This window comes from Hippopotamus amphibius, chromosome 2 (assembly GCF_030028045.1).
Source record: "Hippopotamus amphibius kiboko isolate mHipAmp2 chromosome 2, mHipAmp2.hap2, whole genome shotgun sequence".
NCBI classification, from domain to species: domain Eukaryota; kingdom Metazoa; phylum Chordata; class Mammalia; order Artiodactyla; family Hippopotamidae; genus Hippopotamus; species Hippopotamus amphibius.
In genome coordinates, this window is record NC_080187.1 from 128617803 (window position 1) to 128643309 (window position 25507).

General features: G+C 37.4%; 2 protein-coding genes across 4 annotated transcripts in view; one reads left to right on the forward strand and one right to left on the reverse strand.

Moving 5' to 3' along the window:
- On the forward strand, positions 1 to 24496 carry ASPN (asporin). The gene is made up of 8 exons (XM_057722501.1): positions 1 to 178; positions 7544 to 7816; positions 11109 to 11221; positions 15263 to 15476; positions 16503 to 16613; positions 20355 to 20448; positions 20841 to 20979; positions 23244 to 24496. The coding sequence occupies exons 2-8, from the start codon at positions 7573 to 7575 to the stop codon at positions 23439 to 23441; spliced, it is 1113 nt and encodes a 370-aa protein (XP_057578484.1). The 5' UTR covers positions 1 to 178; positions 7544 to 7572; the 3' UTR covers positions 23442 to 24496.
- Positions 1 to 25507, reverse strand: part of CENPP (centromere protein P) — a 226384-nt gene that overhangs the window by 95217 nt on the left and 105660 nt on the right. The gene's annotated exons all lie outside the window — the stretch shown is intronic.

The following is a 25507-nucleotide window of genomic DNA, read 5'->3' on the forward strand; positions in this document are numbered from 1 at the left end:
CAGCTTATTCCAGTGTCACCCAGGGTGCAGCCACACCAGGCTCTGCAGAAGGGTTTCTTTTCAATGTAATACCTTCTCATATTTTCTTCTTAAATAGAAGCTGAGAACATTTATGTTGTAGACAGTAGTACATGGTGAAAAATTCTACTTTCAAGAGAACTTACTCTCTTCTTACAAGGTATGTTTTCATGTCTTTTTTTCATGTACTAGTGTACAATTGTTTTAGTCAATATGAAGAGGACATTTATATTATTAACATAAATCTTGTAAATTATATAATATAGTTTAAAGTTTATCTGTATAATTTCTTAAAAAACAGCACTTAAATACATATCTAAAATTACTCTAGCTTTTTTTAATGTTTTATATATAATGGATTTACTTTTACTATAATTGTGACTTTTTAAAATAGCTAAATGATAAACTGTCATTATGCGTTACCATAAAAGTTAACATGACTGATTTTTAAAATCATTTAAACAAATATCTTGTGAATATGTTCTTTTAAGAATATAACATTACCTTAATAATTAATGATAAGAAAGTTTGGGGATATTGCAAATACACTAAGTGAAAACAGTAAAAAAATTTTTTCAAAATGTGAAACTATGATATTTTCTAAGGTATTTTAAAACTATACGAGTTATTCAAATGTTTTTACTTACACATTTGAATATTCATATTTTTCCTTGATAAATGTCTTCCTCATTCTTAGGTAATAAAATGGCACTGGACAGTTAAAATGAAGAGCCACATAACTCTAAGAAAGAATTTTTTATTAGCAACAGTTTAATCAGCCCTATATTCAATATGCAAGATTAGAAACTTCTTTTCATAAAATCCAGTCAGAATATAAAACAAAGATTTCCTTTGTCCCCTCCCAAAGTAAATTTTTTATTAAACATTAGATTTTAAAAAATTAAACAATGTATTTGATATTCTACTCCCTTGCAACCTAATACAGCACAGCACTCTTTCTTGTTAATCTATTTGGAGGTGTGGCAGCCATAAACAGTAGCCACATGGTATATGATTAAATCACAAAGAAATCAGGGGTCTATATCTCTCTAAAAATAAAGAATTAAAAAATACCACCAAGAATTGAGTTGTTTAAAAAAAAAATCATAAGCCCACACACGTGTAAAAGCATCCTGATGTTTTTAGTATTTAGCAATATAGGGTAGTGGTGGAAAGAAGAGGGGACATGCAGTCTTCTGTTACAACTACTACATTAAGAAAGAACATTCACATATCTGACCTGAGGTTTGCGACAAAACAGGTTAACTTTACAGGCACAAGTTTTAAGGAAGTATAGGAAACAAAAGAAAAATGAAGAGGTAGGGGTTTTTTGTTTTTAAAGACAGCAGCTAGGTTGCTAGATGCACTGAAACACTGATAAAGGACAAAACATATAAAAGAAAAGCAGCCAGCAAGTTCCTCAATCAGCTGCTATTCATACTTTCAAGTAAAGTTAAGTATTTCTTTAAGGAAAACAAAGGCTTTAAAAGTATCAGTTTCCATGACCAAAAGATACTGTGAATAAGTTTCCAAATGCATGTTTGGACATTTAACTTACCTGTTCATTTACAAGGCTGTGCCTTGATCACACCTGAATTTAGTCTAGATTTCTTATGTGAATACACAGAGCATGTTATGTCACATTTATATGCTGAAAATTATTATTGGTACTTGTGAATCGACAGCAATATTTCAGCCACACGGACCTTAAAGCATAGGATTTAAAAGCACAGTGACTTATTTTCCTAGTAATAGTGTCTGAGAGGAAATACCATTTCACTTAGACAAATTTTCCATTCTAAGTTTGTGGAACACTTAAGCGGAAAATAGAAGCTTATGTAAATTCAGAAAGACACTTCTCAGCTACATTTCCAGTCCTGAGAACTTGGCCAAACCTCTCTACCCATCCTCTCCAAAGAGAGTCTGGTTACTGTCTGGAAGTCACTGTGGGAATAAGACCCATTTAGAGAAGGCCAAGCAGAGGGCAGATAATGCAGGAGTGAGGAGGCCAGCTTCAGCTTCTGCTATAAAAGAGGGCATGGTAGCAAGGTCTCAAAGGCCTCTTCTGGCTCTAACGTGCCACGGCTTAGTAATAACAGCAGTAGCACTGAGATAATATTTCACAAATTATTCAGACTGAGAAATTTGAAACCAAAATTCAAAGCTTTCCACGAATAAGAAACTCAGGCAAAACTGGTCTAAATCAGGGAAACACTGAGCTTTCTTGAGAACAAGACATAAACATTTTTAAAGGTTTTAAAAATAACATAATCTAAATACTGTCAAAACTAAACAAATAAGAGCTTGAGCCATATTAATAAACTCAAAATTTAAAAATAAGACAAACACCTAAAAGTCACATCATTTAAATGAGAAACAATATTCTCTACACTTTCTGAGCAATAGGGAAAAATCACTGCTATTTAGTGTTCCCTCTTGGACATATCAATATTTTTCTACCGATAAAAAATTGCTTAACTAGAATAGGGTGAGGTTTGGGGTCTATAATCACTGGTTTTTTTAATCAAGGCTTTGTCATCTCAAATGAAGGGAATAAAAATGGCGAATTCCTCATGGAATCAAGGTTCTCCTGACTTCTCTTTTCAAGTAACCAGGGATAAGAGAATGCAAAAACATCAGGTTAATTTCACATGACTAACAGAAGACAGAAGTAGCACAGAGAGAAGAATGTGACAGCAGGCATTTTTGGTCTCAACATGAAGAATTTCCTATCAACCACAGATGGACAGCAGTGGAACTGGATGCCTCTTGAGGTGGTGTACTCCCTGAGTCCTCTCACTGGAGTCATGCAATCAGAGAGCAGACATGCCATCTGGTCCACAATGCTATGGAGGAAACTTCAACACTGGGAGGGAGTTTCAACTAAACGAGATTTCCTGCTTCCACATATCTCCACACTCACTCATCAGGGAAGGGTCCAGGAAGGCACAGCAGGTGACTGCCCCCACCAGCCAGCAACTGGAAAGCTTCCCAACTGTCAGAGACAAGCCACTGTCTAACCTAGCAAGCCAGAGTAGCCATCCCATCTGAGGCAGGGAGGAACTCACGTAGGTTATCAGTGGAAGAAAGAAGAGAGGGGAAGGAAGGGACACTGGCTGATGCTCCTCCTGACCCCACAGGTAGGCTGATCAGCAGCCCTTTGGGAGGGGACATGGAAGAGAAATAAGCTCCCTCCCCCAGGCCTCGCGCTCTTCCTCTCCTTCATCTGTGCACCCGGCTTCAGTGTGTCCTTTTAGCTCTGCTCCTCACACCAGCATCCCTCTAAGTCTGTCACAAATGCAGGAGTGAGGAGGCCACCTTCAGCTTCTTCTGCTATAAAAGAGAGCATGTTAGCAAAGTCTCAAAGGCCTTCATCCCAGTCTGCACCCTGCTCCAGGGCTCTCCTACATCATAGGGCAACACAACTGCAGCAGGAAATGGGGTGTGCAGAAGGAGTGAAGGCAAGTCCCTGGCCCTGCTGCCAGGCCACAGGGAAAGCCAAGATGTCACGTCCTGGCTTCCCACTTTGGATCTCCAACATATTCCTCTTGTTAAATGTATTTTTTTTAAAGTTTTATGGTTTTCTTAGGGCTATATTTCTGGTATATTATGTGTTAGGGTAGATTTTTCTGGTCTAGATGGGGAAGCTACAGCCCATTTATCCCTAAGTTTCTACAAAACATGATGAAACTCAAACAACCAACCAACTCAAAAATAACTTCTTATTAAAACTCTTTTATCTCCCATGGACCTGAGTAAATGGTGCTAGCCCTCATGAAATCGTGGCTCTAGACTGTCCTGAAGGTAGGCACTGTTGGTTGACTTTTGAGGGGGCAGGGTACGGGAAACCTTTAATTGTGCTGCCGAATGCTTCTAAAAGTGGTAAGAAAAGGCAAAAGTATATGGAGGACCAGAGCAAAGACAATTTTTTTTTTGGCAGATTGCCATTTAAAATAAAAGCAAAATAATAATTTGAAAAATACGTACCATAGACAAGAAAATAAGCCTTCACTCATAATCCCACCATCCCTCTTATTAGGTTTGGGTCTTCTATTCCAACCTTTTTTCACATATGTACCTTTTATAGATGTCTTTATTTCTATTGGTCTCATAGAGTAAACTGAGCGTTATGAGGAGCACGCACACTTATGGTGAAGAATTTCACTTTCAGAGTCTGGGGACCACACACCTGGAGATTCTTCAAAATGTTAGAGCCACAGTGTACACAGTCAGCACTGACCACCTGCGATTTAGTTCTATTTACTAACTTGAGCATTTATTTTTTAGTTTTCCTCTTAGCGCACCTGACATTCAAGTATTAACTTTTACAATAATCACACACTGACTTGAGAGCAGTGGATTAGGAGCTGTGGTGTTGTTTTTTGAGCAAGGAAGCATGAGAGAGGTGGATAGGGAGAGGCATGCCCGTTGAAAGCATCCAAACATGTTCTACTTCATGGATGCTGTATCTTAACACTGTACTTGGTACAGAGTGGGTACTTGATAAATGCCCAACGAGAAACTCCAGCAACCTCAAAGAAAGCCAGAGATAGGATCTCAAATGACATTCAGTTCACTAACTTCTCTATCAAGGTCAAGTAAGGTCAGGGGCAGCTATGGACCTAGAAGATAGAGCTGCGATGCAGAACAGTCTTAAAGAATAAATTGGTACCAGGGACAAGCTTTGGTTTTGCTAAGGACCAAGAGCTAAATTCGCTCAAGAATGAGAATTCTGGAAGTCAAGGCAAGGCAGGGCACCAAGCATTAAGGAGCCAGGAACCACAAAGAGGCCTATGGTCAAGAAACATAATGGAGCAAAGTTAGGCAGGCAGCCAAGAGCAGAAATGATGTGCCAGAGTGATGCTGGAAATGGAGGCCAGGTGACCATAACCGGGTGCCTGTGCCAGGACTCCCGGGTGACTGGAATAGTAACCTGCCTGTCCCCAGGGCCAGCTAGAAGAAGCTGCTGGGCCTTGAGTTGCCAGCACAATGCCTCTCTGCACCATACAAGTCTGCCCACACTACCAATCCCATTTCCACCCTCCAAAAGCTGTAAGTGCACTCCTTTATGTACAGATGTATATCAGACAGCAACATGTGGACTGGCTAGAAAGGAGATGACAGAAGCCACTAGGTAAAAGAAGATAAAGGAGAGTGGTCCTGGTGGGTTGCAGCAGAAGATGCAAAGGATGGGTTGAGACACATAAGCTCCAACTCGAATTCTAGTTCGATTTGGTCATGTGGCCTTGGGGAAGCCACTGAAGCTACCTGTATCTCCCACTGCTCCTGGTTAATGTGACAGATAGGTCTAGAATAAATTGAATTGACAATTCCACATGGCAGTGTAGAGATGGGAGGCCAGAGCTGGTTCTAAGGTGGGAGTCAGAGTAAGATTATAAAAATATAAATATTTTCTGCTGTTCTGTGTCCTGTTGTCTCCCCTTTCCTAGTACAATGGAGTGTGAGTTATCATAGGGAAACCTGGTAAGGCTGGTGATGTCCAGCCACCCAGTGGGCAAAATGTGCATGTTGCCATATAGATTTCTAAGAGTTAAACAATGTTAATTATCAGATTAATCACTGATGACAGTAGGGTTCTTTTTTTAAAAGCTTTCTCTGATGATTAAAAGATATACATATACAAATCAATATTTTAAGTTCATTAGTTCCATTCTGATTCTTAAGTCCAGAAAAAGCAAGGCTGTGGAGAGACATTAAAGCTGATTTCAGGGTTCCAGAAAATTGTAAAAAGCTGGCATAATTCAAGGATTTGGGGGGCCAGGTCTTCCTGAGGCTGGACCAGTTCTGACTGATGCTACAAGCCCGTTGTGGCTAACGTGCTGTCTGGTGCTCAGGAACAGCAGGACAGACACACTGCTGGGTGACCTGGCTGGGTATGGACTCCCTCTGTCAGGATACAGACTCATCAATGGGCATTATGTGCAGCTCACCGCATGCCCCACGGGGAAGACAGGCATAAGTCTGTTTCAGATGATATCATAATGCTTTTAATCTTTGAAAATTACAAAGAATATATGTTTCACAGTCGACAGTTAAGAAACCATGATATGTAAACATACCTGTAGGAATATCCGCCATCAGATGATGACAAATCTATTCTCAGAAGCTTCTCACTTTACATTCCAGTTTTGTGTGGGCTTTAAAAAATACTACTGATAGCATCACCACCCCCCAAAAAAAAGTAAAACAAAAGGAACTCAGGGGAAAGATGAGTAAGAAAGAATAGCCTGGATCTCAGATGCTTTGGATCAGGTATTAGATAATGGAATAGCTTGGAAGGAAGAAATCCAATAACACTGTGGAAAAAATAGCCAGCTCTGAGAGTGAGGCTGGAGGATGGTGGGAGAGAAGTAAAAGAAAACTTTCAGATGTGCTAAAGGGACATGAAGGATTTTACTTTAAAAGTGACATAGATATTAAGGCAATGGAAGGATTTTAGGCATAGAGTCAGGTATGATAATCTGTTTTTGTTTCTAAAAACATTTATAGTTTCCTAAGTATAAATGTAGTTATTATTGCTCAGTATAGAAATGAAAGAAGGAAAAAAAGACACAAGTAATTCATGACTCTATCACCCAGATATTATCTTTAATTAGGTATATTTGTGCCAGGTTTTTTTGTGTGTGTGTTTGTAAGTATATGATGTATAAATTTTTTATATTTTCTTTTATTTCAAAAAACAGTATTTCATATTTTTAACTATCTTTGCAAACATTCTGTGAGTTCCAAAGTATTTCATGGAATATATACACCCTATTTTATTTTCCTGTTTCCCTATACCTCTACCTTCCTATAAGATCTTCCACTTCATTTTCGAAAACCAAAGTAGTCTCTTAACAAAACTGCTGGATGTAAACTGGTTGGTTCGGGGTAAGACTTTGGTAACCAATCAAGTTACCCCCATTCCCTCTTTCCGTCTATGTCAAACTTCTTAAAAGAATTGTCATTTTTAAAGTATAAAGGGGGAAGTACTGAAGGTTGTCAAGTGGAATGTTGATATATTCACAGTATTTAAATATTAAATTCTTCAATCTGGGGCCATTAAATATAATACTACTCTTAAGGAGTAAGGATGGCTCCACTAAAAGTGTAGTAATATCTGAAACTCACTTTAAAATACATAAAAAAGATCAACTGATGGTGGACAGTGAGTATAGTATAGTAAAATGTTGATGGGAGAAAAAGGAATATGAGTTTTCACTGTAAAATCTATCTTTAACTTTTTTGCTATTATATATAATTCTGTGATGAACACTTTTATGCACGTTAGAATTGTTTCCTGAGACCAGATGCCAAAGGTAGAGTTACTAGATGAAAAATAAAGATATTTATAAAGCTTCCAAGGCATATTGCTTAATTGCTTTCCAAAAACTTTAAATAAACTTATTCTCACACTGGTAACAAATAAGAATGCCATTTCATTGTACTCGTCAGCTCTGAGAAATGTACAGCAGCAGGAACTGTACTGATTTAAACTTTAACTTAATCTTCAATGTCTACTTAGTTCTAGATTGGTCCCCTACCCAGGACAACATGAAGGAGTATGTAATCCTACTGTTCTTGACTTTGTGCTCTGCCAAACCCTCATTTCGCCCTTCATACATGGCACTGAAGAATATGATGCTGAAGGACATGGAGGATGAAGGTGACGGAGATGCTGACAACTCTCTTTTTCCAACGAGAGAGCCAGTTAACCCCTTCTTCCCATTTGATCTGTTCCCAACATGTCCGTTTGGATGCCAGTGCTACTCGAGAGTTGTGCACTGTTCTGATCTAGGTAAGAACACGTCCACTGGTTTTGAAGAGTAATGTCATTCTGGCAAAATTTGAAGAATAGGGAAAGACCTCACTGAAGTTTCAAAAAATCAGCATATTGTAAAGGAATTTTTCATTTAAATTTCTGAAAAGTATAACGAATCCCAAAGTATATCCAAGCTTATTTTTAATATCCAGAAAATTCAGAGGAAAACAATGGAAATTTCATATACAGAACTTCCTTCTCTTTCCAAGTCAGAATCAGTACCTCATTTTAATTTCCGTCAGAGACAATGGATGTCACTGTGGTTTCATCTTATCGCATGTCAGCTGGTTGAAACTCTGCTTCCTAGCAAAATTCTACAATAACAAGTTGCCTGTCCAGAATAATAAATAGGTTATAGAGCTTGTGAAATCTCTAATCTAGACATTTATGACTTGGGTTTAAAACTACCTAGAAAAGAAATGGCTGAACTAAAAACCACTTTCTAGTCTCTTAAAAATGTATATTTTATTCTTTTAATACTCCTAATGAAGGTGTTCTCAAATAGAAGGGCATACTCAGGGAGAGGTGTAACAGGAATGCACATTAAGAACTGTCGTACTCAGCTATTTTCAAAAGAGGGGATGGCTCAGACTTGACCCACTTGGAGGAAGTCAAAAGCATGGCACACACCTCCCATTCTGGACTTGGAGGCCCATTAAGGCCACTTCCTGAGTGCATATGAGCAGATAGTGCCTCTGCAAGCTTTAGATTCATTTCCTACTGCCACAGCATTCGTGGCAACAGTCAAAGCTTGTTACAGTGAACTGCAGAGACTTTGAAAAAATGTGTCATTATGGGACATAATGAGAAAGGTGAACAAAGAACATCCAGAAAAAGAGGATATTATTATCAGCTAGAATCACTGGGAAAGTCTTAATGAAATACACAGGCCAGGAAAAAGCTTTAAGCTTAACATTTGGCATTGTTGTAAGAAAGAGATGACAAGATGCAAACAGTGTTTGAGAAAAGCTGGTCTGGAAGCACATGCAAGGATGACTGTGGGAAGAGCAGCAGAAAGGAGAAATGTAGAAGCTGAAACAGACCCTGGTGTAAGAGAAGGTTAGATCAGGGAATACCAGAAGGTCTTTTTTTTTTTTTTTTTCTTCTTTTGGTACTGTCATTTTTAAGATGCATCCCATGCAGGAAAAAAACTCCACTATCAATTATAGAGTTGAAGCATAAGAAAACACTTTGCTAAACAAAGATCAGGGTAAATATATATGTACCTACTTTGATACTGCTGGATGTAAATTGGTTGGTTCAGGGTAAGACTTTGACTTAGGAGATGTTCACCTTTAGCACACACCATCCTCGTGTGATGGCCTTCATATTCGCTCCAGCACAAAGTCATCTACTTCAACTTAAACATCTTGAAGGAAACATTGCATAGCTCTGCTCCAGTATGTGACTGCCATCAAAGAACTGAGATAACCTGAACTGCCTCATGACAGTCAGTTGATTGCAAATAGTGTTTTACTTACATGGTCTCTTGAATATTTAGCTTTGAAAAAAATCTAAATAAAATTCACTCAAGAATATCTGTAACAGTCTGACACATACCTTTAAAATAGCATGGCACTGTTAGCAGCGTAAACATCGCCTCCCCCATGACAACTGAAAATTAAAAGGACACTTAACATTCTTTTTCCCTCAGGAAGTGAAATTCTTTTCAGAGCTTCCAAATTCATCACGGGTAGGGAAGGGGAAGATTTGTCAAAGTCTATGTTACAAGATCCTGTCTGCAGAACCTCTACCTTCCTATAAGATCTTCCACTTCATTTTCGAAAACCAAAGTAGTCTCTTAACAAAACTGCTGGATGTAAACTGGTTGGTTCGGGGTAAGACTTTGGTAACCAATCAAGTTACCCCCATTCCCTCTTTCCGTCTATGTCAAACTTCTTAAAAGAATTGTCATTTTTAAAGTATAAAGGGGGAAGTACTGAAGGTTGTCAAGTGGAATGTTGATATATTCACAGTATTTAAATATTAAATTCTTCAATCTGGGGCCATTAAATATAATACTACTCTTAAGGAGTAAGGATGGCTCCACTAAAAGTGTAGTAATATCTGAAACTCACTTTAAAATACATAAAAAAGATCAACTGATGGTGGACAGTGAGTATAGTATAGTAAAATGTTGATGGGAGAAAAAGGAATATGAGTTTTCACTGTAAAATTCTTTAAACTTTTCTGTATGTTTGAACATTTCAATAATAAAATGTTGGGGAAAACCAAGGAGCCCCCTTGCTCATCAAGCATAATTATCGTATGAAATGTGTGACAACAATCAGAGGTGCACATGTTCAGCCATTTAGGCAAAGCAAGGAAAGGAAGAAATGCACCAGTACAGCACCTGGCAATTTTCCGCTTCTTTAAGAGAGGAAAAACACATTTAAGTCTTTAAATGATCTAATTAACATTTACTGAATGCCTACACAAAAAGGAGGATACAGCTGCTGAGCTGACAGAAAAGAACACTCTCACTAGAGTACGTGGCTAGAAAAGAACTGACGCTGTGGATGACAAATCCAGTAAAGGTATACCACACACCTAGATGTTAATGATATGTTATGGATGAATGATTTTTTGTAAACCAGGTAATTTACGACTAATTAGAGGAGCTCACTATTAAAGGAAATGGGTGGTAAAGTTTTTGATTGTGTACATGAAAATAATCTAACTTATCTATTTTCTAAGCTTTTTAAAATGCTGATGTTTCTTAAAATGATCAAAACCCACAGGCTCCAATTCAGCACACAGCTGCCTGAAAATCTGCAGAGAATGTTAATATTCTTCAGTCAAAAGTGCATCAGCCGCAGCTGTGCTGTACGTAGGTCTCCTCCTTGCAGTCATATTAGAACCCGGCAGCTTAGCTCCATTTAATGTCACCTTGCAGCAGACTGACAGTGATGGCAAGACCCAGCTAGACACCTTGTAACAATAAAGTTACTTGATAAGATCTTTAGGCCTTTCTAAAGAACAATGTTTTTGTCATCTGTTACATGTTAAGTCATCTATTACTTAATGGTAACCATGAATTTTTTTTTTTTTTTTTTTTTGTGGCACACGGGCTTAGTTGCTCCGCGGCATGTGGGATCTTCCTGGAGCTGGGATCGAACCCGTAACCTCTGCATTGGCAGGTGGATTCTTAACCACTGCGCCACCTAGGAAGCCCCACCATGAATTTTTAAAAAGGCACATTTCTGTCACACCAGCAATCTCATCTTTAGCATGTAACATGTATGCAATGTGTTTGTTTATTTCTCAGGTTTGTCCTCCGTCCCAAGCAACATTCCATTTGATACTCGAATGGTTGACCTTCAAAACAATAAAATTAAGGAAATCAAAGAAAATGATTTTAAAGGACTCATCTCACTTTATGTAAGAATACATGCTTGTATTTTCAAATATTTAAGTGAAAATCTCTATCACTGCTAAACTGATTACTTGTATTTGTGTTTGCGTAAACAAGTCTTACTTTTCTGTGTGTGATGCGAGACAAAATTCCTGTTTTTCATCAGTGTTCTAGTTAATGAAAAACTATAGATTTAATTCAATTAATAATTTAATTCAACTGATGTTTACTGAATAACAGCCAGGTGAAAGGCAGTGGGCTAAGAATTCAAATAAGTGGTCCTTAGATGAGCTTATGATCTATGTAGGTAATCAGTCACTATACACTAATATAATAAAACTATGGTTATTTCCAGGAACTCATTAGTGTACAATGTAAGAAAAGCAGTACCCAAACCCACCGCCTTGTCTTAAGAAACCACGAAGCTCTAACAGCAGCACGTGCAATATACGTAATTGACTAATATGGCTTTTTTCTAGATCTCTAAAGACGAAAAAGAACTTTTCCGTACTATATTCATTAAAATATTTTAATTGTCTAAGATTTAAAACATTTTTATTTTTCTATTTAACATTTTGAGCCTTTAGATTTTAGCAGGTAAAATTTCTAATTCTATCTGAAATCGGGTTTGAGGGAGAGCCTGATTGCACACTGTCACAGACATGGGGTGTCATCTCTTTCCCTCAGAGTGGCGTTAGAGTGGGGCAGCCCCTTTTCTGCACTAGGCTCTGGTGGGTAAGATAATACTGCTCCTCCAGGCCATTTTTCCACATTTTCATGCTGTGCTGGAGAGAAGAAATGTAAACCATTATCTGCAAGGCACTAGGAGGAAAAGGTAGAGATATCATGACCACAACAGTCTCTTGCTGCCATCCCTGCAGGCCTGTTCTCTTCCTACATCTGAGAGGCTTGAGGCCACCCTACCTGCATGAACCCTGCTGAGCCATCCCAGCCAGCAGGGAAAGGGGCTCCCAAGTTCCATCATGAAACCTGTGCCTACCTGTCAGCTGGATGATTATGTGCCAGGCACCATGCAAGGTGCTTTTTACTTAAGCTCTCTTGCTAAATCCCCTTTGCCAAGGCCTGGGCCCAGAGAAACCCAGGTCACCCTCCCTGGAAAGCCACATTCTTCCCTGCACTGACAGGTGGTGGGGCTCATGGGGCCTTGATTGTCCCTTTCCTTTCAAATGTACTGTGTGGATTTGGTTAGGTTCCATATATAATAAAGCTTCCATGTTAAAAAAAAAAAAAAAGCGCAAATGGAAGAGCATATATTTACCTTATAACTGAGGCCTCACTTAAATATTAAGACAATCAGAAATAGCACAGTGGTGTCCACACCGAGAATCCATGCAGTCTACACCACTAACTTCAGACCACACAGACTCTTAGAGGATAGCAAGGCCACTATTTCACCTTCGGAAGCTGGAAATATAGCCTATGAATGCTTCTACAACTTCTTCAATCTATATTTATCTATGCAACCACAATAATTAATGTCATATTTAATACTGAAGTCATGAAGAATTTTTAATTTGTCATATTATTTTGTTACATTTTAGGAGTATTCCAGGGACTTAGTCCATATGCACTCCTGTTATTCACTGAGAAATGAGAATCTAAAAGGTGTCAGGAGCTGTCTTAGGCCTCCTTAACTTCCTTTCAGTCAGTTTTTAGATGGCACTGTGTTGGAAGTGAGTGTTCTGGAGCTCAGCAGTCCTGAGCTGGAATCTTAGTTCCACCAGAAGTGGAAGTATTGCGAAGGTGGCTTACTTCTGTAAGTCCAACCTTCTTCAGCTGTAAAAGAGGTGTAATAATAGCATGGAATTCAGAGTGGTGATTTAGACAAGTGAATGCATGTAAGGTGCTCAGAGTCCAACTGTTAACTACTATTGCCACCAGCCTAGTGTTTCCAGACTGGCCAACGTATGAGTGTAAAGCACTTTTCAAAGCACACACTTTATACTTGAATTGTGAGCATGTTGTGTATTTCAAAACATTTATTTAATTATAGTATCATCTCATATGGTACTTGTTTTTAAAGATAATCAGAATTTTTTCTTTTCAGATATCCTATAAATTCTCTATATTATGTTTTAGCTGCTTGTTTGGCATTCTGGTTCTTACACAAAGAGCAATCCAGTGTTACAGGCTAAGTGAAAGCATTACACACACACACTCTCTCCCAGTTCACTTCCAGCCCATTATTACAGCCACATTCATCATGAAGACTTATTGTCCTACCGCTGAAAGATTATACTTTTCTCATTCTGTGTCCTTACACATAACCACACTGTTTGGGACTCTGTGACTGCTACTTTTGAAATTTTCATGTGAAAGCCAACACTGAAAGTACTGCTTAACTGGAGACGCTGTGCTAACCGAACCTGCTGGGGCAGCATTTGATGGGGTTAAAACTCTTACCCCATTTTGTATTATTTATACTTCCTTTCATGCAGCTCTGACTTTTGCATGTCTTAACCAGGGGAAAAAAAACAAAACCCCGTTCATCATAGTTGGATCTAACTGAGGCACACATTCCCTTTGGGGCTCCTGACAGTGGCAGCCCACAGGACGTGCACAAGAGGAAGAGTGAAGCATGGGGGGCAGAGGGGCGGGGCCCAGCAGGAGGCAAGTCGCTTTTCTTCACTGTGCCAACTGCCTCATCACTAAGAGGAGAGAAATAATTTCTGCTAAATTTACCTCATGGGGTTGAGTGAGAGCTTGCCAAGTTCTTAAATATCCCCTGTTCCCTCACTTTTTTCAGTATAACCAAACGAAAAGAGAACAAATTCTAAATTGGCAGCACACAGGAAGGAGTATATTTTACCAATTGGTAACAAAAATGTAGTTTAAATTCTTCTAGGCTTAACCTTTCTCAGCTGAAATTGTTAAAAGTAGTGATGTGTCTCAAAGGAAGGTAAGAAAAAGGAGACACTAAGGGTCTACAGTGAAACCAGTAAATACAACAATAAAGGGAGTTTAACTGCCCAAGTATTTGTGTTTCTTCTGTGAAACAACAATGTGAATAACACCAGAAAGGCGTATTAAGTCAGTCTGGAAACAATGGAAAGATTGTTGTAGAATGGGACCGGGGACAGAAGTCATAAAATGAAAGAATCTACAGCTGCTCCCAGAAAGAATGAGAGGATCCAGGTTAGCAGAGAGGTACAGCAAGTCCTAGGAATGCTAAACCATCTGCCATTGCCCTTGGGACACACTGAAAATTCTTTCTGCAAAATCTGGCACATTTTGAAAATAGTTACTAGGTGACTGGCAAGCCCTGGTTACCAAGGACTTTCCCAGTTCTGGGTTCTGAAGTTCCCAGCAGATGGCTGCAGTCAGAACCCTCAACATGGCACAAAGGGCCTGGCAGTGGGGAAAGCAGATTCAGGCTGCTAGAAGCTCTTTCACTGTCTGGGGTTGTGTCTCCTCTGAAGGGTGCTGCCATGCTGCACTGAGAAACAGCCACAGAACTGAGGAGGGGTTGAGTCATTCCCCAGAACCTACTACCACACCCCCCCCCCCCACCCAGTGTCTAAAATATGTCAACATGCTAAGGACACTTTGTAGGAATTTATTCTTACAGGCCTCTATCCTGGGGGAAAATGGTACATATTAGTAAACAAGACAGAAGTGAGGTTTTAAGAGTAGATGCAAAAATGTATTTGTTGTGTACTGAACTTAATTTTGTCGAGTGAAGAGGTTTTAAGATAAGATAAAGATAATACCATCCATCACTTTCATGAAGAGAAATGGGAGAGGGGTGCCTTAAACACGTGAACACCTCACCTACTCAAAGACAAACCAAAGTCATGAAACCAATTGTCAAAGCTTTGCACTGTTCCAACTCAGTAGTTTGTGTGTGTGTGTGTGTGTGTGTGTGTGTGTGGGTGTGGGTGTGTGTGTGTATATGGTTTAGATTGGGCTGGAGAATTATTTACATGGTTAATAAAGTATATGAATGACATAATTTGCCTTGATTTCCATGAGTGACTAATCACTGTAGAATACTGGTAAATCGAATCCACTTCCTGATACGTTGTAACTTTTTATGCTTTATCTAGGCTTTGATTCTGAACAACAACAAGCTAACAAAGATTCACCCCAAAGCCTTTCTAACCACAAAGAAGTTGCGAAGGCTATATTTGTCTCACAATCAACTAAGTGAAATACCTCTTAATCTTCCCAAATCGTTAGCAGAACTCAGAATTCATGACAATAAAGTTAAGAAAATACACAAGGAGACGTTCAAAGGAATGAATGCTTTACATGTTCTAGGTAAGTTTTTGCAAATAAATGGAACATTTTGAAATTATAAGCAATATGCAGATGTAGAGCTCTATCATCATTAACAACTTTAGGACTGATGATTTCCAAAATTAATTTTTTTAATCTAATAAGCTTTACTTAGATAAGCCATTCATAAATCAAAGTATCAAAACTTATAGCACTTAAAGAAATACACCTCTTGTAATATAAATACACATGCACTCTTAAGAATCTCCTAGTGTTGTTTCTGTTTTCTGACTGCACTTAATTGGTTAAAATCTGTAATTCTTATTTAATTTAAAGGTATCATTTTTAATGTATTATAAAAACTACTCAAATACAGCCTACAACATTAATTCAGATATTATTTGGAGTGTACATCTAACTTTTCATTATCCACTTTAGGATAATTCATCTAAGGCATTTTTATTGTATACTTCCAATTCTAGACACTATTTTACTTCTAGCACCCATGGTATAACCATGCCATCTTCCCCTACAATATCCATTCAAAATTCCTAGCCAATATTCTCATTCATTTATGTACTCATTTAATTCAACCAAGTGCCTGGCACTTACCAAACAGCCTCACTTTCTGGCACTTCCTCTGTTAATCATATAATTTCTAATCGACTTACAATTTTAAAAGTTTAGTTGACAAATAAATAAATGTACACTGGAAAACACAAAGGTTTTGAATTATGTGACGGATGGTCTTTTTTCCTACTGTAATATTACTAAAATGAAACCTTGATCGTGCTTATGGTTGAGAAAAAATGATAAGTTATTGGCTTAGTAATTCAAAGCAAAATAGTAAAGCTGTTATATATTCCAGCCTATGTAATACAAAGCAGTCTGCTTCTGAGACTAACAGAAAGGAGAGTAGACAGACACAGAAACAGATACTGAGTGAAGAACAGTCTGAAGGATAATGCTCAAACTTCTTAGAATTTTCTTGGGATGGGCATCTCTGCACTGTGAGTTTCTGTCATATACAACATATGTATGCTAAAATTATATAATTTCCCCCCACAGAAATGAGTGCAAACCCTCTTGATAATAATGGGATTGAACCAGGGGCATTTGAAGGGGTAACAGCGTTCCATATCAGAATTGCAGAAGCAAAACTGACCTCAATTCCTAAAGGTTTGTATTTACACAGTATTTTTTAAATTGTCATTTTCAAATGACCATTAAATGTAATGTTGTAAACTGTACACATTGTCAAAACCACACTGTAATTAGAATCCTTTCCACCAGCATATCTGGCCAGTGTAGTATGAAATTCAGTGTTTTCTCATGTACACATAAAGAGCCATATGTAGTGCTTTTTTCTTTTTTTTGACAGTATGAAGCCAGAATCTTTTTTTCCCCAGCGAGGAAAACATTAAGAAGCAATGACCTTTTTTATCTTCTGTCTCTTTCATAACATTTAATCATCTATACTTGTCATTCTGTGAAGTGTCTGTTAGAGGTAAGAATTCTGTAGAGAAGAAAACAGAGGAAGATGCACAGGGCCAGAGACCTTTCTCCCAGCCTTGCACCAGTGGTTCAGGGTGGGGCTTGTGAGGAGGGACTGGGGCAGACGCTGGCTCTGGCAGGGATGGGTATATACTCTGGGTGAGGCACTCTACACCTCATTTTTTTTTCCACAGGGGTGCTGTGCAGATTAGTGGGCTAACGCACAGAAAGGTCTGAAGACAATGTTAGGCACATAGTAAACATTCTCTCATGACATAACCAATACCAGAATGAGCACAGTGCTCTATCATGTGAACTGAAGCTGGTGCCTCAAAGTAAAATGCTTCCTAATTTTGTCACCGGACCAGTTTTCTAATGTATTACTTTCAAGCTGCCAGGCTGATGATTAATTAAATAGGATTTGCCTTTCTCTGAACCCGTGCTCAAAGTCTTGCTTCCCTCCTCCCTGACAAGTTCTGTCTCTTCTATGCTAACACCTAGATCAGAAATAACTCCTATGATTAATAACATATTTTCCTTTCAAACAGCCCTGTCTTTCAGTATCCACAGTAAAAGCAGCAGTAACCTCTTTTCTTCTATTTTACCATAAGCCCCTTTCTACTACTCAGCTGATCCAGAAGATTAACAAAACAAACATATGCTGATAATTTAAAAGACCTACCAAAGCTGCTATTATTAATCAAGCAACGCTGTTATTAATCTTTCATTTAGGAGAAAAATCATCTAAAGTAAAAGTGGAATTTCTTTTAGCATAAAAAAAAATCAATTTAACTCAGAGCTACACAATTAAAAACAACCTTAATTTAGTTTTCAAGGAGGTGGCTGTTTTTCTATAAGAAACCTAAAATGTTACATTTACCTTCTAATCTTTAGAACAACAACAACAAAAATACATACTGAACCTAACAAGTTAAGTAAATCCCTTTCATAAGGTGGAAGCTGACATGGAGTGAAGGGAAAGAGGAACAGGACAGGACCGAGTGGAGATAGAGGCTACGAGGATGTACTGGAGCAGAAGGGTAGGGCACCACCCCAGAGCTGTGGCTCAGAGGTCCCCAAGTTATCACTGCTCTTTACATCTACACCAGCAGCTTTCTTGCACTACAAAACATCCTGAGAGTAATTTTCTTTTAAGTTTCAAACTGTATCTTAAAAATGAAGTTTTGACTCCTCATGAAGTTCTCAAGATTCTTCCAAAGTCTAAAGGAACATTTTATGTCTTTAGAGATTTAAATTTCAAGCCTCTTAATTCACATAACTACTGCTTTAAGATCCTTATGACATTCAAAAGCCACTTTTTGTCTTTATGACTTATTTGCTCAAATGTTAAGGCGGACTGCCTAAATGTTATCATTCAATCATCACTGCCCATTGGGACAGGATGAATTAGGCAGAGGGCCAGAGGGTTCTTACCAGACCCAACAAGTTAACATAAGAAGAGTGAAAAATGTTTTCCTTCCTATTCATCTGGAAAATTCTGTTACACAATAGCATTGTGTGGAGGGGAGGAGAGACCTGTCTGAAGATAGGGTAGGTATAGAAATATCTGTATGAAAGTATATTACATTTGTTGGCAGTCACTGAACTACCCAAATCCACATGAGAGGACAGTCCCCTTAAATTCTACAAACCCTCTTCCAAGAAGTTTTCCTGACTCAACATGAAGAGAGATTCTTCTCCTCTTTGACTTGCTACAGCATATTCTAGAATAGACTGGCACACTCGATAATATTTTTCTAGTGATTTTTGCATATACAATAGACTTGCTCAATTCGTTTTTAAGATCTTTGAAGATAGAACCTTTTCCTTTACATATTAAAACGAGTACAGTCATTCCATAAATGTAATTAAGCTAAACCGATCAGAATTCAAGTTAGAACGCTCTCAGTTTAGAATTTTCCTGCTCTGTAGTTTATTTACTTTTAAAATTAAAAGTACATTATGAAATCAACATAAATTCAGCCATGATGAGTATTCCTATACGTAAGGATGCTTCAATTATCTTCAACAGTTTTTACTACTAATAAAGTAAGGAAATGTTTCAGCAATAGTTGAAAAAGATAGTGTATTTCCTAGCTAGCCAATAAGAACTTTTGGTTGAAAAATAATATCTTATGTGTAGGATTAATAAACTGAGATCTGACTGAATTTTCTTGTTAGTCTCTTTCACTCCAGCTTTAATCAATCTGGGGAGGGCTGGGGTCAGAACATGTAGGTGTGATAAGAGAAGGTGAAAACATTCACAAGGCACCTGCCACGTGCCAAGTGGCACTGAAGATGCTCCTCTTAACTTATGCAGACACTACTACTAATTGAAAAGAATAAATACTGCAGTGGATCAAACATATAAAACAGGGGGAAAAAATCCATGTGCTCATAATGATATAAGAAAAAATTCATTGGTCACCTTTGGGCATTGCACCAATTCATTACTTGAAAAAAAATCAAGCATTTATGCTGCTTTTTCTATAAAAACTGTATTATAAAGTAACTAAATAATTAATGAAGGAAAATACTTCAGAGAAGAATCTCACCTAATAAATGCATAATGAATGACAAAATCAGAAAATCACCATTTTCTCATTCTTAATGAAATAATAAATCTAGGTAGCAGTAATCAATGAATGAGGATGAAGACCATCAGATGAAAGAGTGATTTGCTGAATCTAATTTGGTCTCTATATCTAACTATTAGGTCATAACAAAGAAAGAGGCTAGAAATCATGATAAACTATGTTATGTGGAGGCCATCAGCTCAATCTACAAATGAGTATCTCAAACAAATTAATACCTGAAACAAATCAACAGAAAAAAGAGAAAAAGGAGAGAGTAATAGAAGAGATTTAAAGAGATATAAGACCCAAATGTATCCTGTAAACTTTATTTGGATCCTGACTTGAACAAATCAACTGGGTATACATTTGAGGTCATTAGAGAGATGCATATTAGATGACAGTAAAGAATTGTTGCTATTTTTGTTAGATGTGATACTAACATGATGGTTATATAAGGAAAAAAAAAGATGACCTTATGGGTGAGAGATGTCTAGTGAAGTCTTGGCAGGTGAAATGACATTACATGTGAAATTTGGTTTTAAGTACTCCAGCAAAAATAGAAATGAATAAATAAAAACAAATCAATAAACAAATCAATAATAAATAACTATTGGGGTAGATGAAACAAGACTGGAAAAATGGAGATAATTGTTGAAGCTGGGCAACAACGTGGTATCCCATAATATTATTTTTGAATATGTTTGAAATTACCCATAATAAAAAATTTTTTAAAAAGCAGATCCTCCAAAACTGCCTAAGTCTATAATGTGAAACTTCACAAGTAAACAAATAATCAACAGGGCTTGGTCTTAATCTGATCTAACATACAATTGTCTCTTCTTATCCCTAGGCCTACCTTCAACTTTACTGGAGCTACATTTAGATTATAATAAAATTTCAACTGTGGAACTTGAGGATTTTAAAAGATACAAAGACCTGCAAAGGTAAACATCCCCCAAATCCTAATTTGGAAGTGGTAGTCCATATGATGAAGACAGAAATGAAACTTCTTGGAGAACGTGCACAGGAACATACTCAAAATTAAGGGAAAACTCGAAGGATCTGCTATCATTCTGTCTCAGTAACAGAAGAGGGACAGCAAGTGGAATGAGAAAAAGGACGCTTTCCAAATGTCCCTTTTGTTGCATATAGGTTAGGTAGAAAATTTTCTGACAGTGGAGGAGGGCTGTTACATCCTGAAATAGGTTATTACAGGAAACCATGAAATACCTTTCTCTGAAAATATATACAAATATTTCTAACTTGGTTGTGGTGTTTTCAGCTAACTGTATCATACCATCTGCTCAAGAGTTGATGCATTTTATATCATTTTTAGGCTGGGTCTAGGAAACAACAAAATCACAGATATTGAAAATGGAAGTCTTGCTAACATACCACATGTGAGAGAAATACACTTGGAAAACAATAAACTAAAGAAAATCCCTTCAGGATTACAAGAGTTGAAATACCTCCAGGTAAAACATCCTACTTGTGTTTTGTAGATATTAGTACTTTTCTTTGTTTTTATGAAACACATTAGTATCTGAAGCAAAGATCAGTCAAGTAGCAAGGGTAATTCACATCTTAAAGACCTTCTAGGTTGCCTGAGGTGTTTTATGCAGTTAGGAGAGTGTTAGAAGACCGGTTTCTATTGAGATATCAGCTAAAACACTCAGGTACCCACTTTCGACCCTCAGTTTCTTCTCCTGAAACTGCTAAGGCCATTGTGGCAAAGGTACTGAAACAGCTAATTTCAGGTTTCCGGGGTGGCAGTGGCTACACAAAGGCAGGACTGGTCAGGAGGAAATCGAGTACAATTACATAACCTTTCACTCTGCAAAGATTTCATGAAGGCAGAGCATGTGGATGAAGTCCCAGCAGTTTTACTATTGATGTGGTGCCCCAGATTACAAGTGTACATGCTTTTTTAAAAACTCAGGCCAGAATATATAATCAAAAGTCAGTATTTGGAACATTAAGGGCTCACATTTGTTGTTCTTCATTATTAGAAAACTTTTCCTTCTAATCTGGCAACTCTTGACTAGCTGGGAGGGGCCACAGAATTGCTGGAACATCTGATAAAGCTTTAGATACTCCCAAGAATAAAAATGAAGACAGTATTTTCACATAATTTTAGGAGTTTCACAGATCTTCCTGATTCCCATCTATGGACCTCAAACTAAGAATCCCTACTTAATCTCATGTCACCTTAGTCCATTTTTCTCATGTGCTTTCTTTATATACAATTCTTCATCTTCCACGGGAAAACACATTGAGAACAAAGCTGGGCCTGGAGCCACCTCCTTCCAGATTTTCTTCCTAATTTTTCTTTAAACAAGTTTTATTCACTACACAAGATAGAAGCCATCAAAATGGATGTGCTATAGGCAGGTGCTCATTTCAAGATTACGACTTTTGCTTTGATTTTTTAAAATGCTGCTTTTAAATGTTTATTTTAACCAGTGAGCACAACTGGAGTCTTTCCTCCCTCAAGCTGTCCTGTCTTTGAGTACTTTACTCCAGAACACTGATCCCAGCTTCTGGGCATCTTAAATCTATCCATGATATTGCTAGCATTTTAAAAAATGAACAGAATTATAACACAAACATAGTTATAAGGACACAATTCAACGTATGTCCACAAAGCAAACACACCCACGTCCAGCACTGTTCCCCATTCCCAGTGAGGTCAGTGCTGTGGGAAACTACATCTTGCACTACTGCTGAGCTGCCAGGAAACCATATAAAGCATCTGTCACAAAATCCCCAAGATTAACTGAGGGCAGCAGGACTCCCAACAGACAACTTAGAGGTTTTAGCCGTGCCTACAGTTCTCATGACCAGCTCAGATCAATTTCATCAAGGCAAAATCTAGAGTTAACAACAGCTGGAACTGGTATCTTAGCCTTGCCAGCAAAAGGCTCCTTCTTTTTAATATGCCAAAACATTGTTAATTAAGTAGATTGTTTTTACTTCCCAGAAATCTCAGTTGCCAAAAAAGTCCAAAGAAGGAATTTAAAGGGCAATTAAAAGGAATGAAAGGAAGGTCCTACATTGTTCATTCTTTCTGAGTATTAACTTAATAAGACATATGCACAGCCTACAAAATTGTATTTTATCCATTGGTGCAAATAAAGATTCAACTAGTGATGCTGTCTTACAGATATGCATTTAAGATGTCAACAGATGTAGTTTTCTGTCAAATTTACAAAAAAGCAGCTCTACACTTCTCCCTTTGACCACAGAAAATGCTAGCTAAAAATTCTTCACATTCATATTTCAAGTCTAATTCTCAGAGCATTAAATATTATTCTTCCGCTCGTCTGTAATACTTTTAAAATACATTATTGTAAATATGGCACTGAAGTACCCATACACACACACATACATCCCATACGTGTGTGTGTGTATAGAGAGAGACACAGACAGACAGAGACAGAGAGTCAGTGACTGAAAGAGAGAGACAGAGACAGAGGAGAGTGGCAGTGTGCCCTGGGCATTGGCATGAGTCCTGTACCACATTTCACATATAGAGCACTTTTGTGTATAACACAGGAGTCTGAGCCCTTGTAATAAGGATTTAACAGGCATAAATGAGCACATATATTTTAAGAGAAACATATTCAAATCAGTGTAAAGTAAAGAGACAAACCTATGAACAAATGCTGACTATGAACAGAATACCTTCTTTTTACATTGATCATGTATTTTTAATCTACTCTTTTCCCCACTACAACAGATAATCTTCCTTCATTCTAATTCAATTACCAAAGTGGGAGTGAATGACTTCTGCCCAACAGTGCCAAAGATGAAGAAGTCTTTGTACAGTGCAATAAGTTTATTCAACAACCCGGTGAAATATTGGGAAGTACAACCTGCAACATTTCGTTGTGTTTTGGGCAGAATGAGTGTTCAGCTTGGGAACTTCAGAAAGTAATAATTAGTAATCAGTGATATCGATTTAATATAACATTCAGAAATTGTTACATTTGGAATACTTGAACTCTATTAAAAACGGTGGTATTATACACACAAGCAAAAATGTATTCCCATGTGGTAAGTCCACTGACTTACTGTACGACAAAAAATTTCAACAGAATTTTGCAGAAACTATTGATACATCAGGATTAAAGGAAATAAGTGTCTATTGCAGTTTCCTTTTACATATAAGTGATTGTGCATAAATCTCATGCTTGAACATTCTTTCTCAGTAACAAAAAATAAGACATTCAGTATTTAACACTTTGTTATCAAGTGCATTTAAAACAGAACTGTACTGTAAAAGGAGTGCTTGACTTAGCAAAATTTGTGCTTTTTCATTTGCTATTAGAAAAAGAAAATTGACAAGTACGGTTATATAAAGAGTACATTATACTATTCTTATTCTGTCTTTAGGAACTTGGGTATTGCTGTAATATTTCTAATAATGTTGAAGTATGGTTTGATATAATCTTATTCAAATTCTCATGTCTTAGAGACTTACTGTCTTTATGTTTAGAACTCCTTATAACAAAGCCTTCGGTAAGTGTTTATTACCCACTCAACAGATGCGATTCATAACAGCTTTTTTCAAGCTGTAGCACGTGCTTTTCTTTGTAATTATTATTACCTAATTATAAAACCTCTATAGAAATGCATAGTGAGTGTTTATATAAAATCTCACACTTTTTATTATCACAGTTATTATAAGCTTTTAACAGTGTGTCAATTGTTAGCTTATATTAACATGGTCACCTCAATGATAAGGAATATTTTTGAGATGTCCCTTTGTAAGATCTTTGTTGGAAGAGACTGGATGCTATCAACTCTACACCAAAGTGTCTCCTTAAATATGCACAGACTGGATAACTCTGAAAAACACACCTAGTATAACTGAACAGAAGGAGCTTTAAACAGAATTCAAAGAAACTAAAAGCTCTGTATAAAAATTAAGAGTACTTACATATATTTTTGTTTGTGTTCAACATAAGTAAAACTAGAAAATAAGGAAACATTAAAATATTGGTTTGAAATAAAATACTTTGCTTTGGTTTAATTTTTCTTCTCCAACCTAGGAACATAAACTATTTTTCATAAAACTCTTATATTTTTACTAAAACATTTCTAGTAAAGTGTTAAAGCTTATTCTTAATAATAGTACTGAAATATCCCAAATTATACCTGTGCCATGAAAGATTATCACTTTTATGGTAAACTACCTCAAAACCTAGACTTTAAATAACGTGGGGGAGAGCAGCACATTACAGATATGTAAAAAGGGGTAGGGGTCCGGACATCAGGTCAAGAGTGGGTACACGGGTCTTGTTCTTCCTAGTGAGGCTCCCCAGCACTGGCACTGCAGACATTCTAGGCTGGACCCTTCTCTGTGGGGGATGCCATCCTGTCCTTTGCAGAATGTCTGGCAGCTCCCTGGTCTCTACCCCTTAGATGCCATAGCACTTGCAGTCAGGCCCCACAGCGTGACAATCAACAATTTCTCCAAAAAAACGCCAATGTCCCAGGAGGAGGGGGTGGAGCCAAATTGCAGCTGGTTGAGAACTACTGCTTTATAGAAAATTTACTTAATTTCTAATTTCTGACACAGGTTTGGAAACCTGAAACAAAATACTTACTATTTTTGTTTGGAAAAACTGTAGGGGGAAGATCAAAGTGTGATTATAATAATACCACCAGTAGCGATATAACAGAAAGAGCCCACGGATGCAGCTCTGAGTTGGAAAAACATACCCAGAAATCCAGTTCCATTTATAGTCTTGGGCAAATCACAATCTCTTTGAACCTGTCTTCTCATCTATAAAGGGTAGGGATGACAATACTGATCAAATAGGTTGCTATAAGAACTGAATGAAAAAGTGTATGTAAAAATGCTTTTTTGTAAACCATAAAGATTCATGAAACATGCATAACTATTATACTGGACAATAATTTACTGACAAGAAAAATTAGAGATTATGAAGTCCTTCAAAAACAAAAGAATATCTAACAATGATAATCATCTTAAAA

Coding starts and splice junctions, on each gene's coding strand:
- ASPN (XM_057722501.1), top strand. CDS start 7,573: ATGAAGGAGTATGTAATCCTACTGTTCTTGACTTTGTGCTCTGCCAAA. Junction 11,222..15,262: donor AAGGACTCATCTCACTTTAT/GTAAGAATACAT, acceptor TGCTTTATCTAG/GCTTTGATTCTGAACAACAA. Junction 20,449..20,840: donor AGATACAAAGACCTGCAAAG/GTAAACATCCCC, acceptor TATCATTTTTAG/GCTGGGTCTAGGAAACAACA.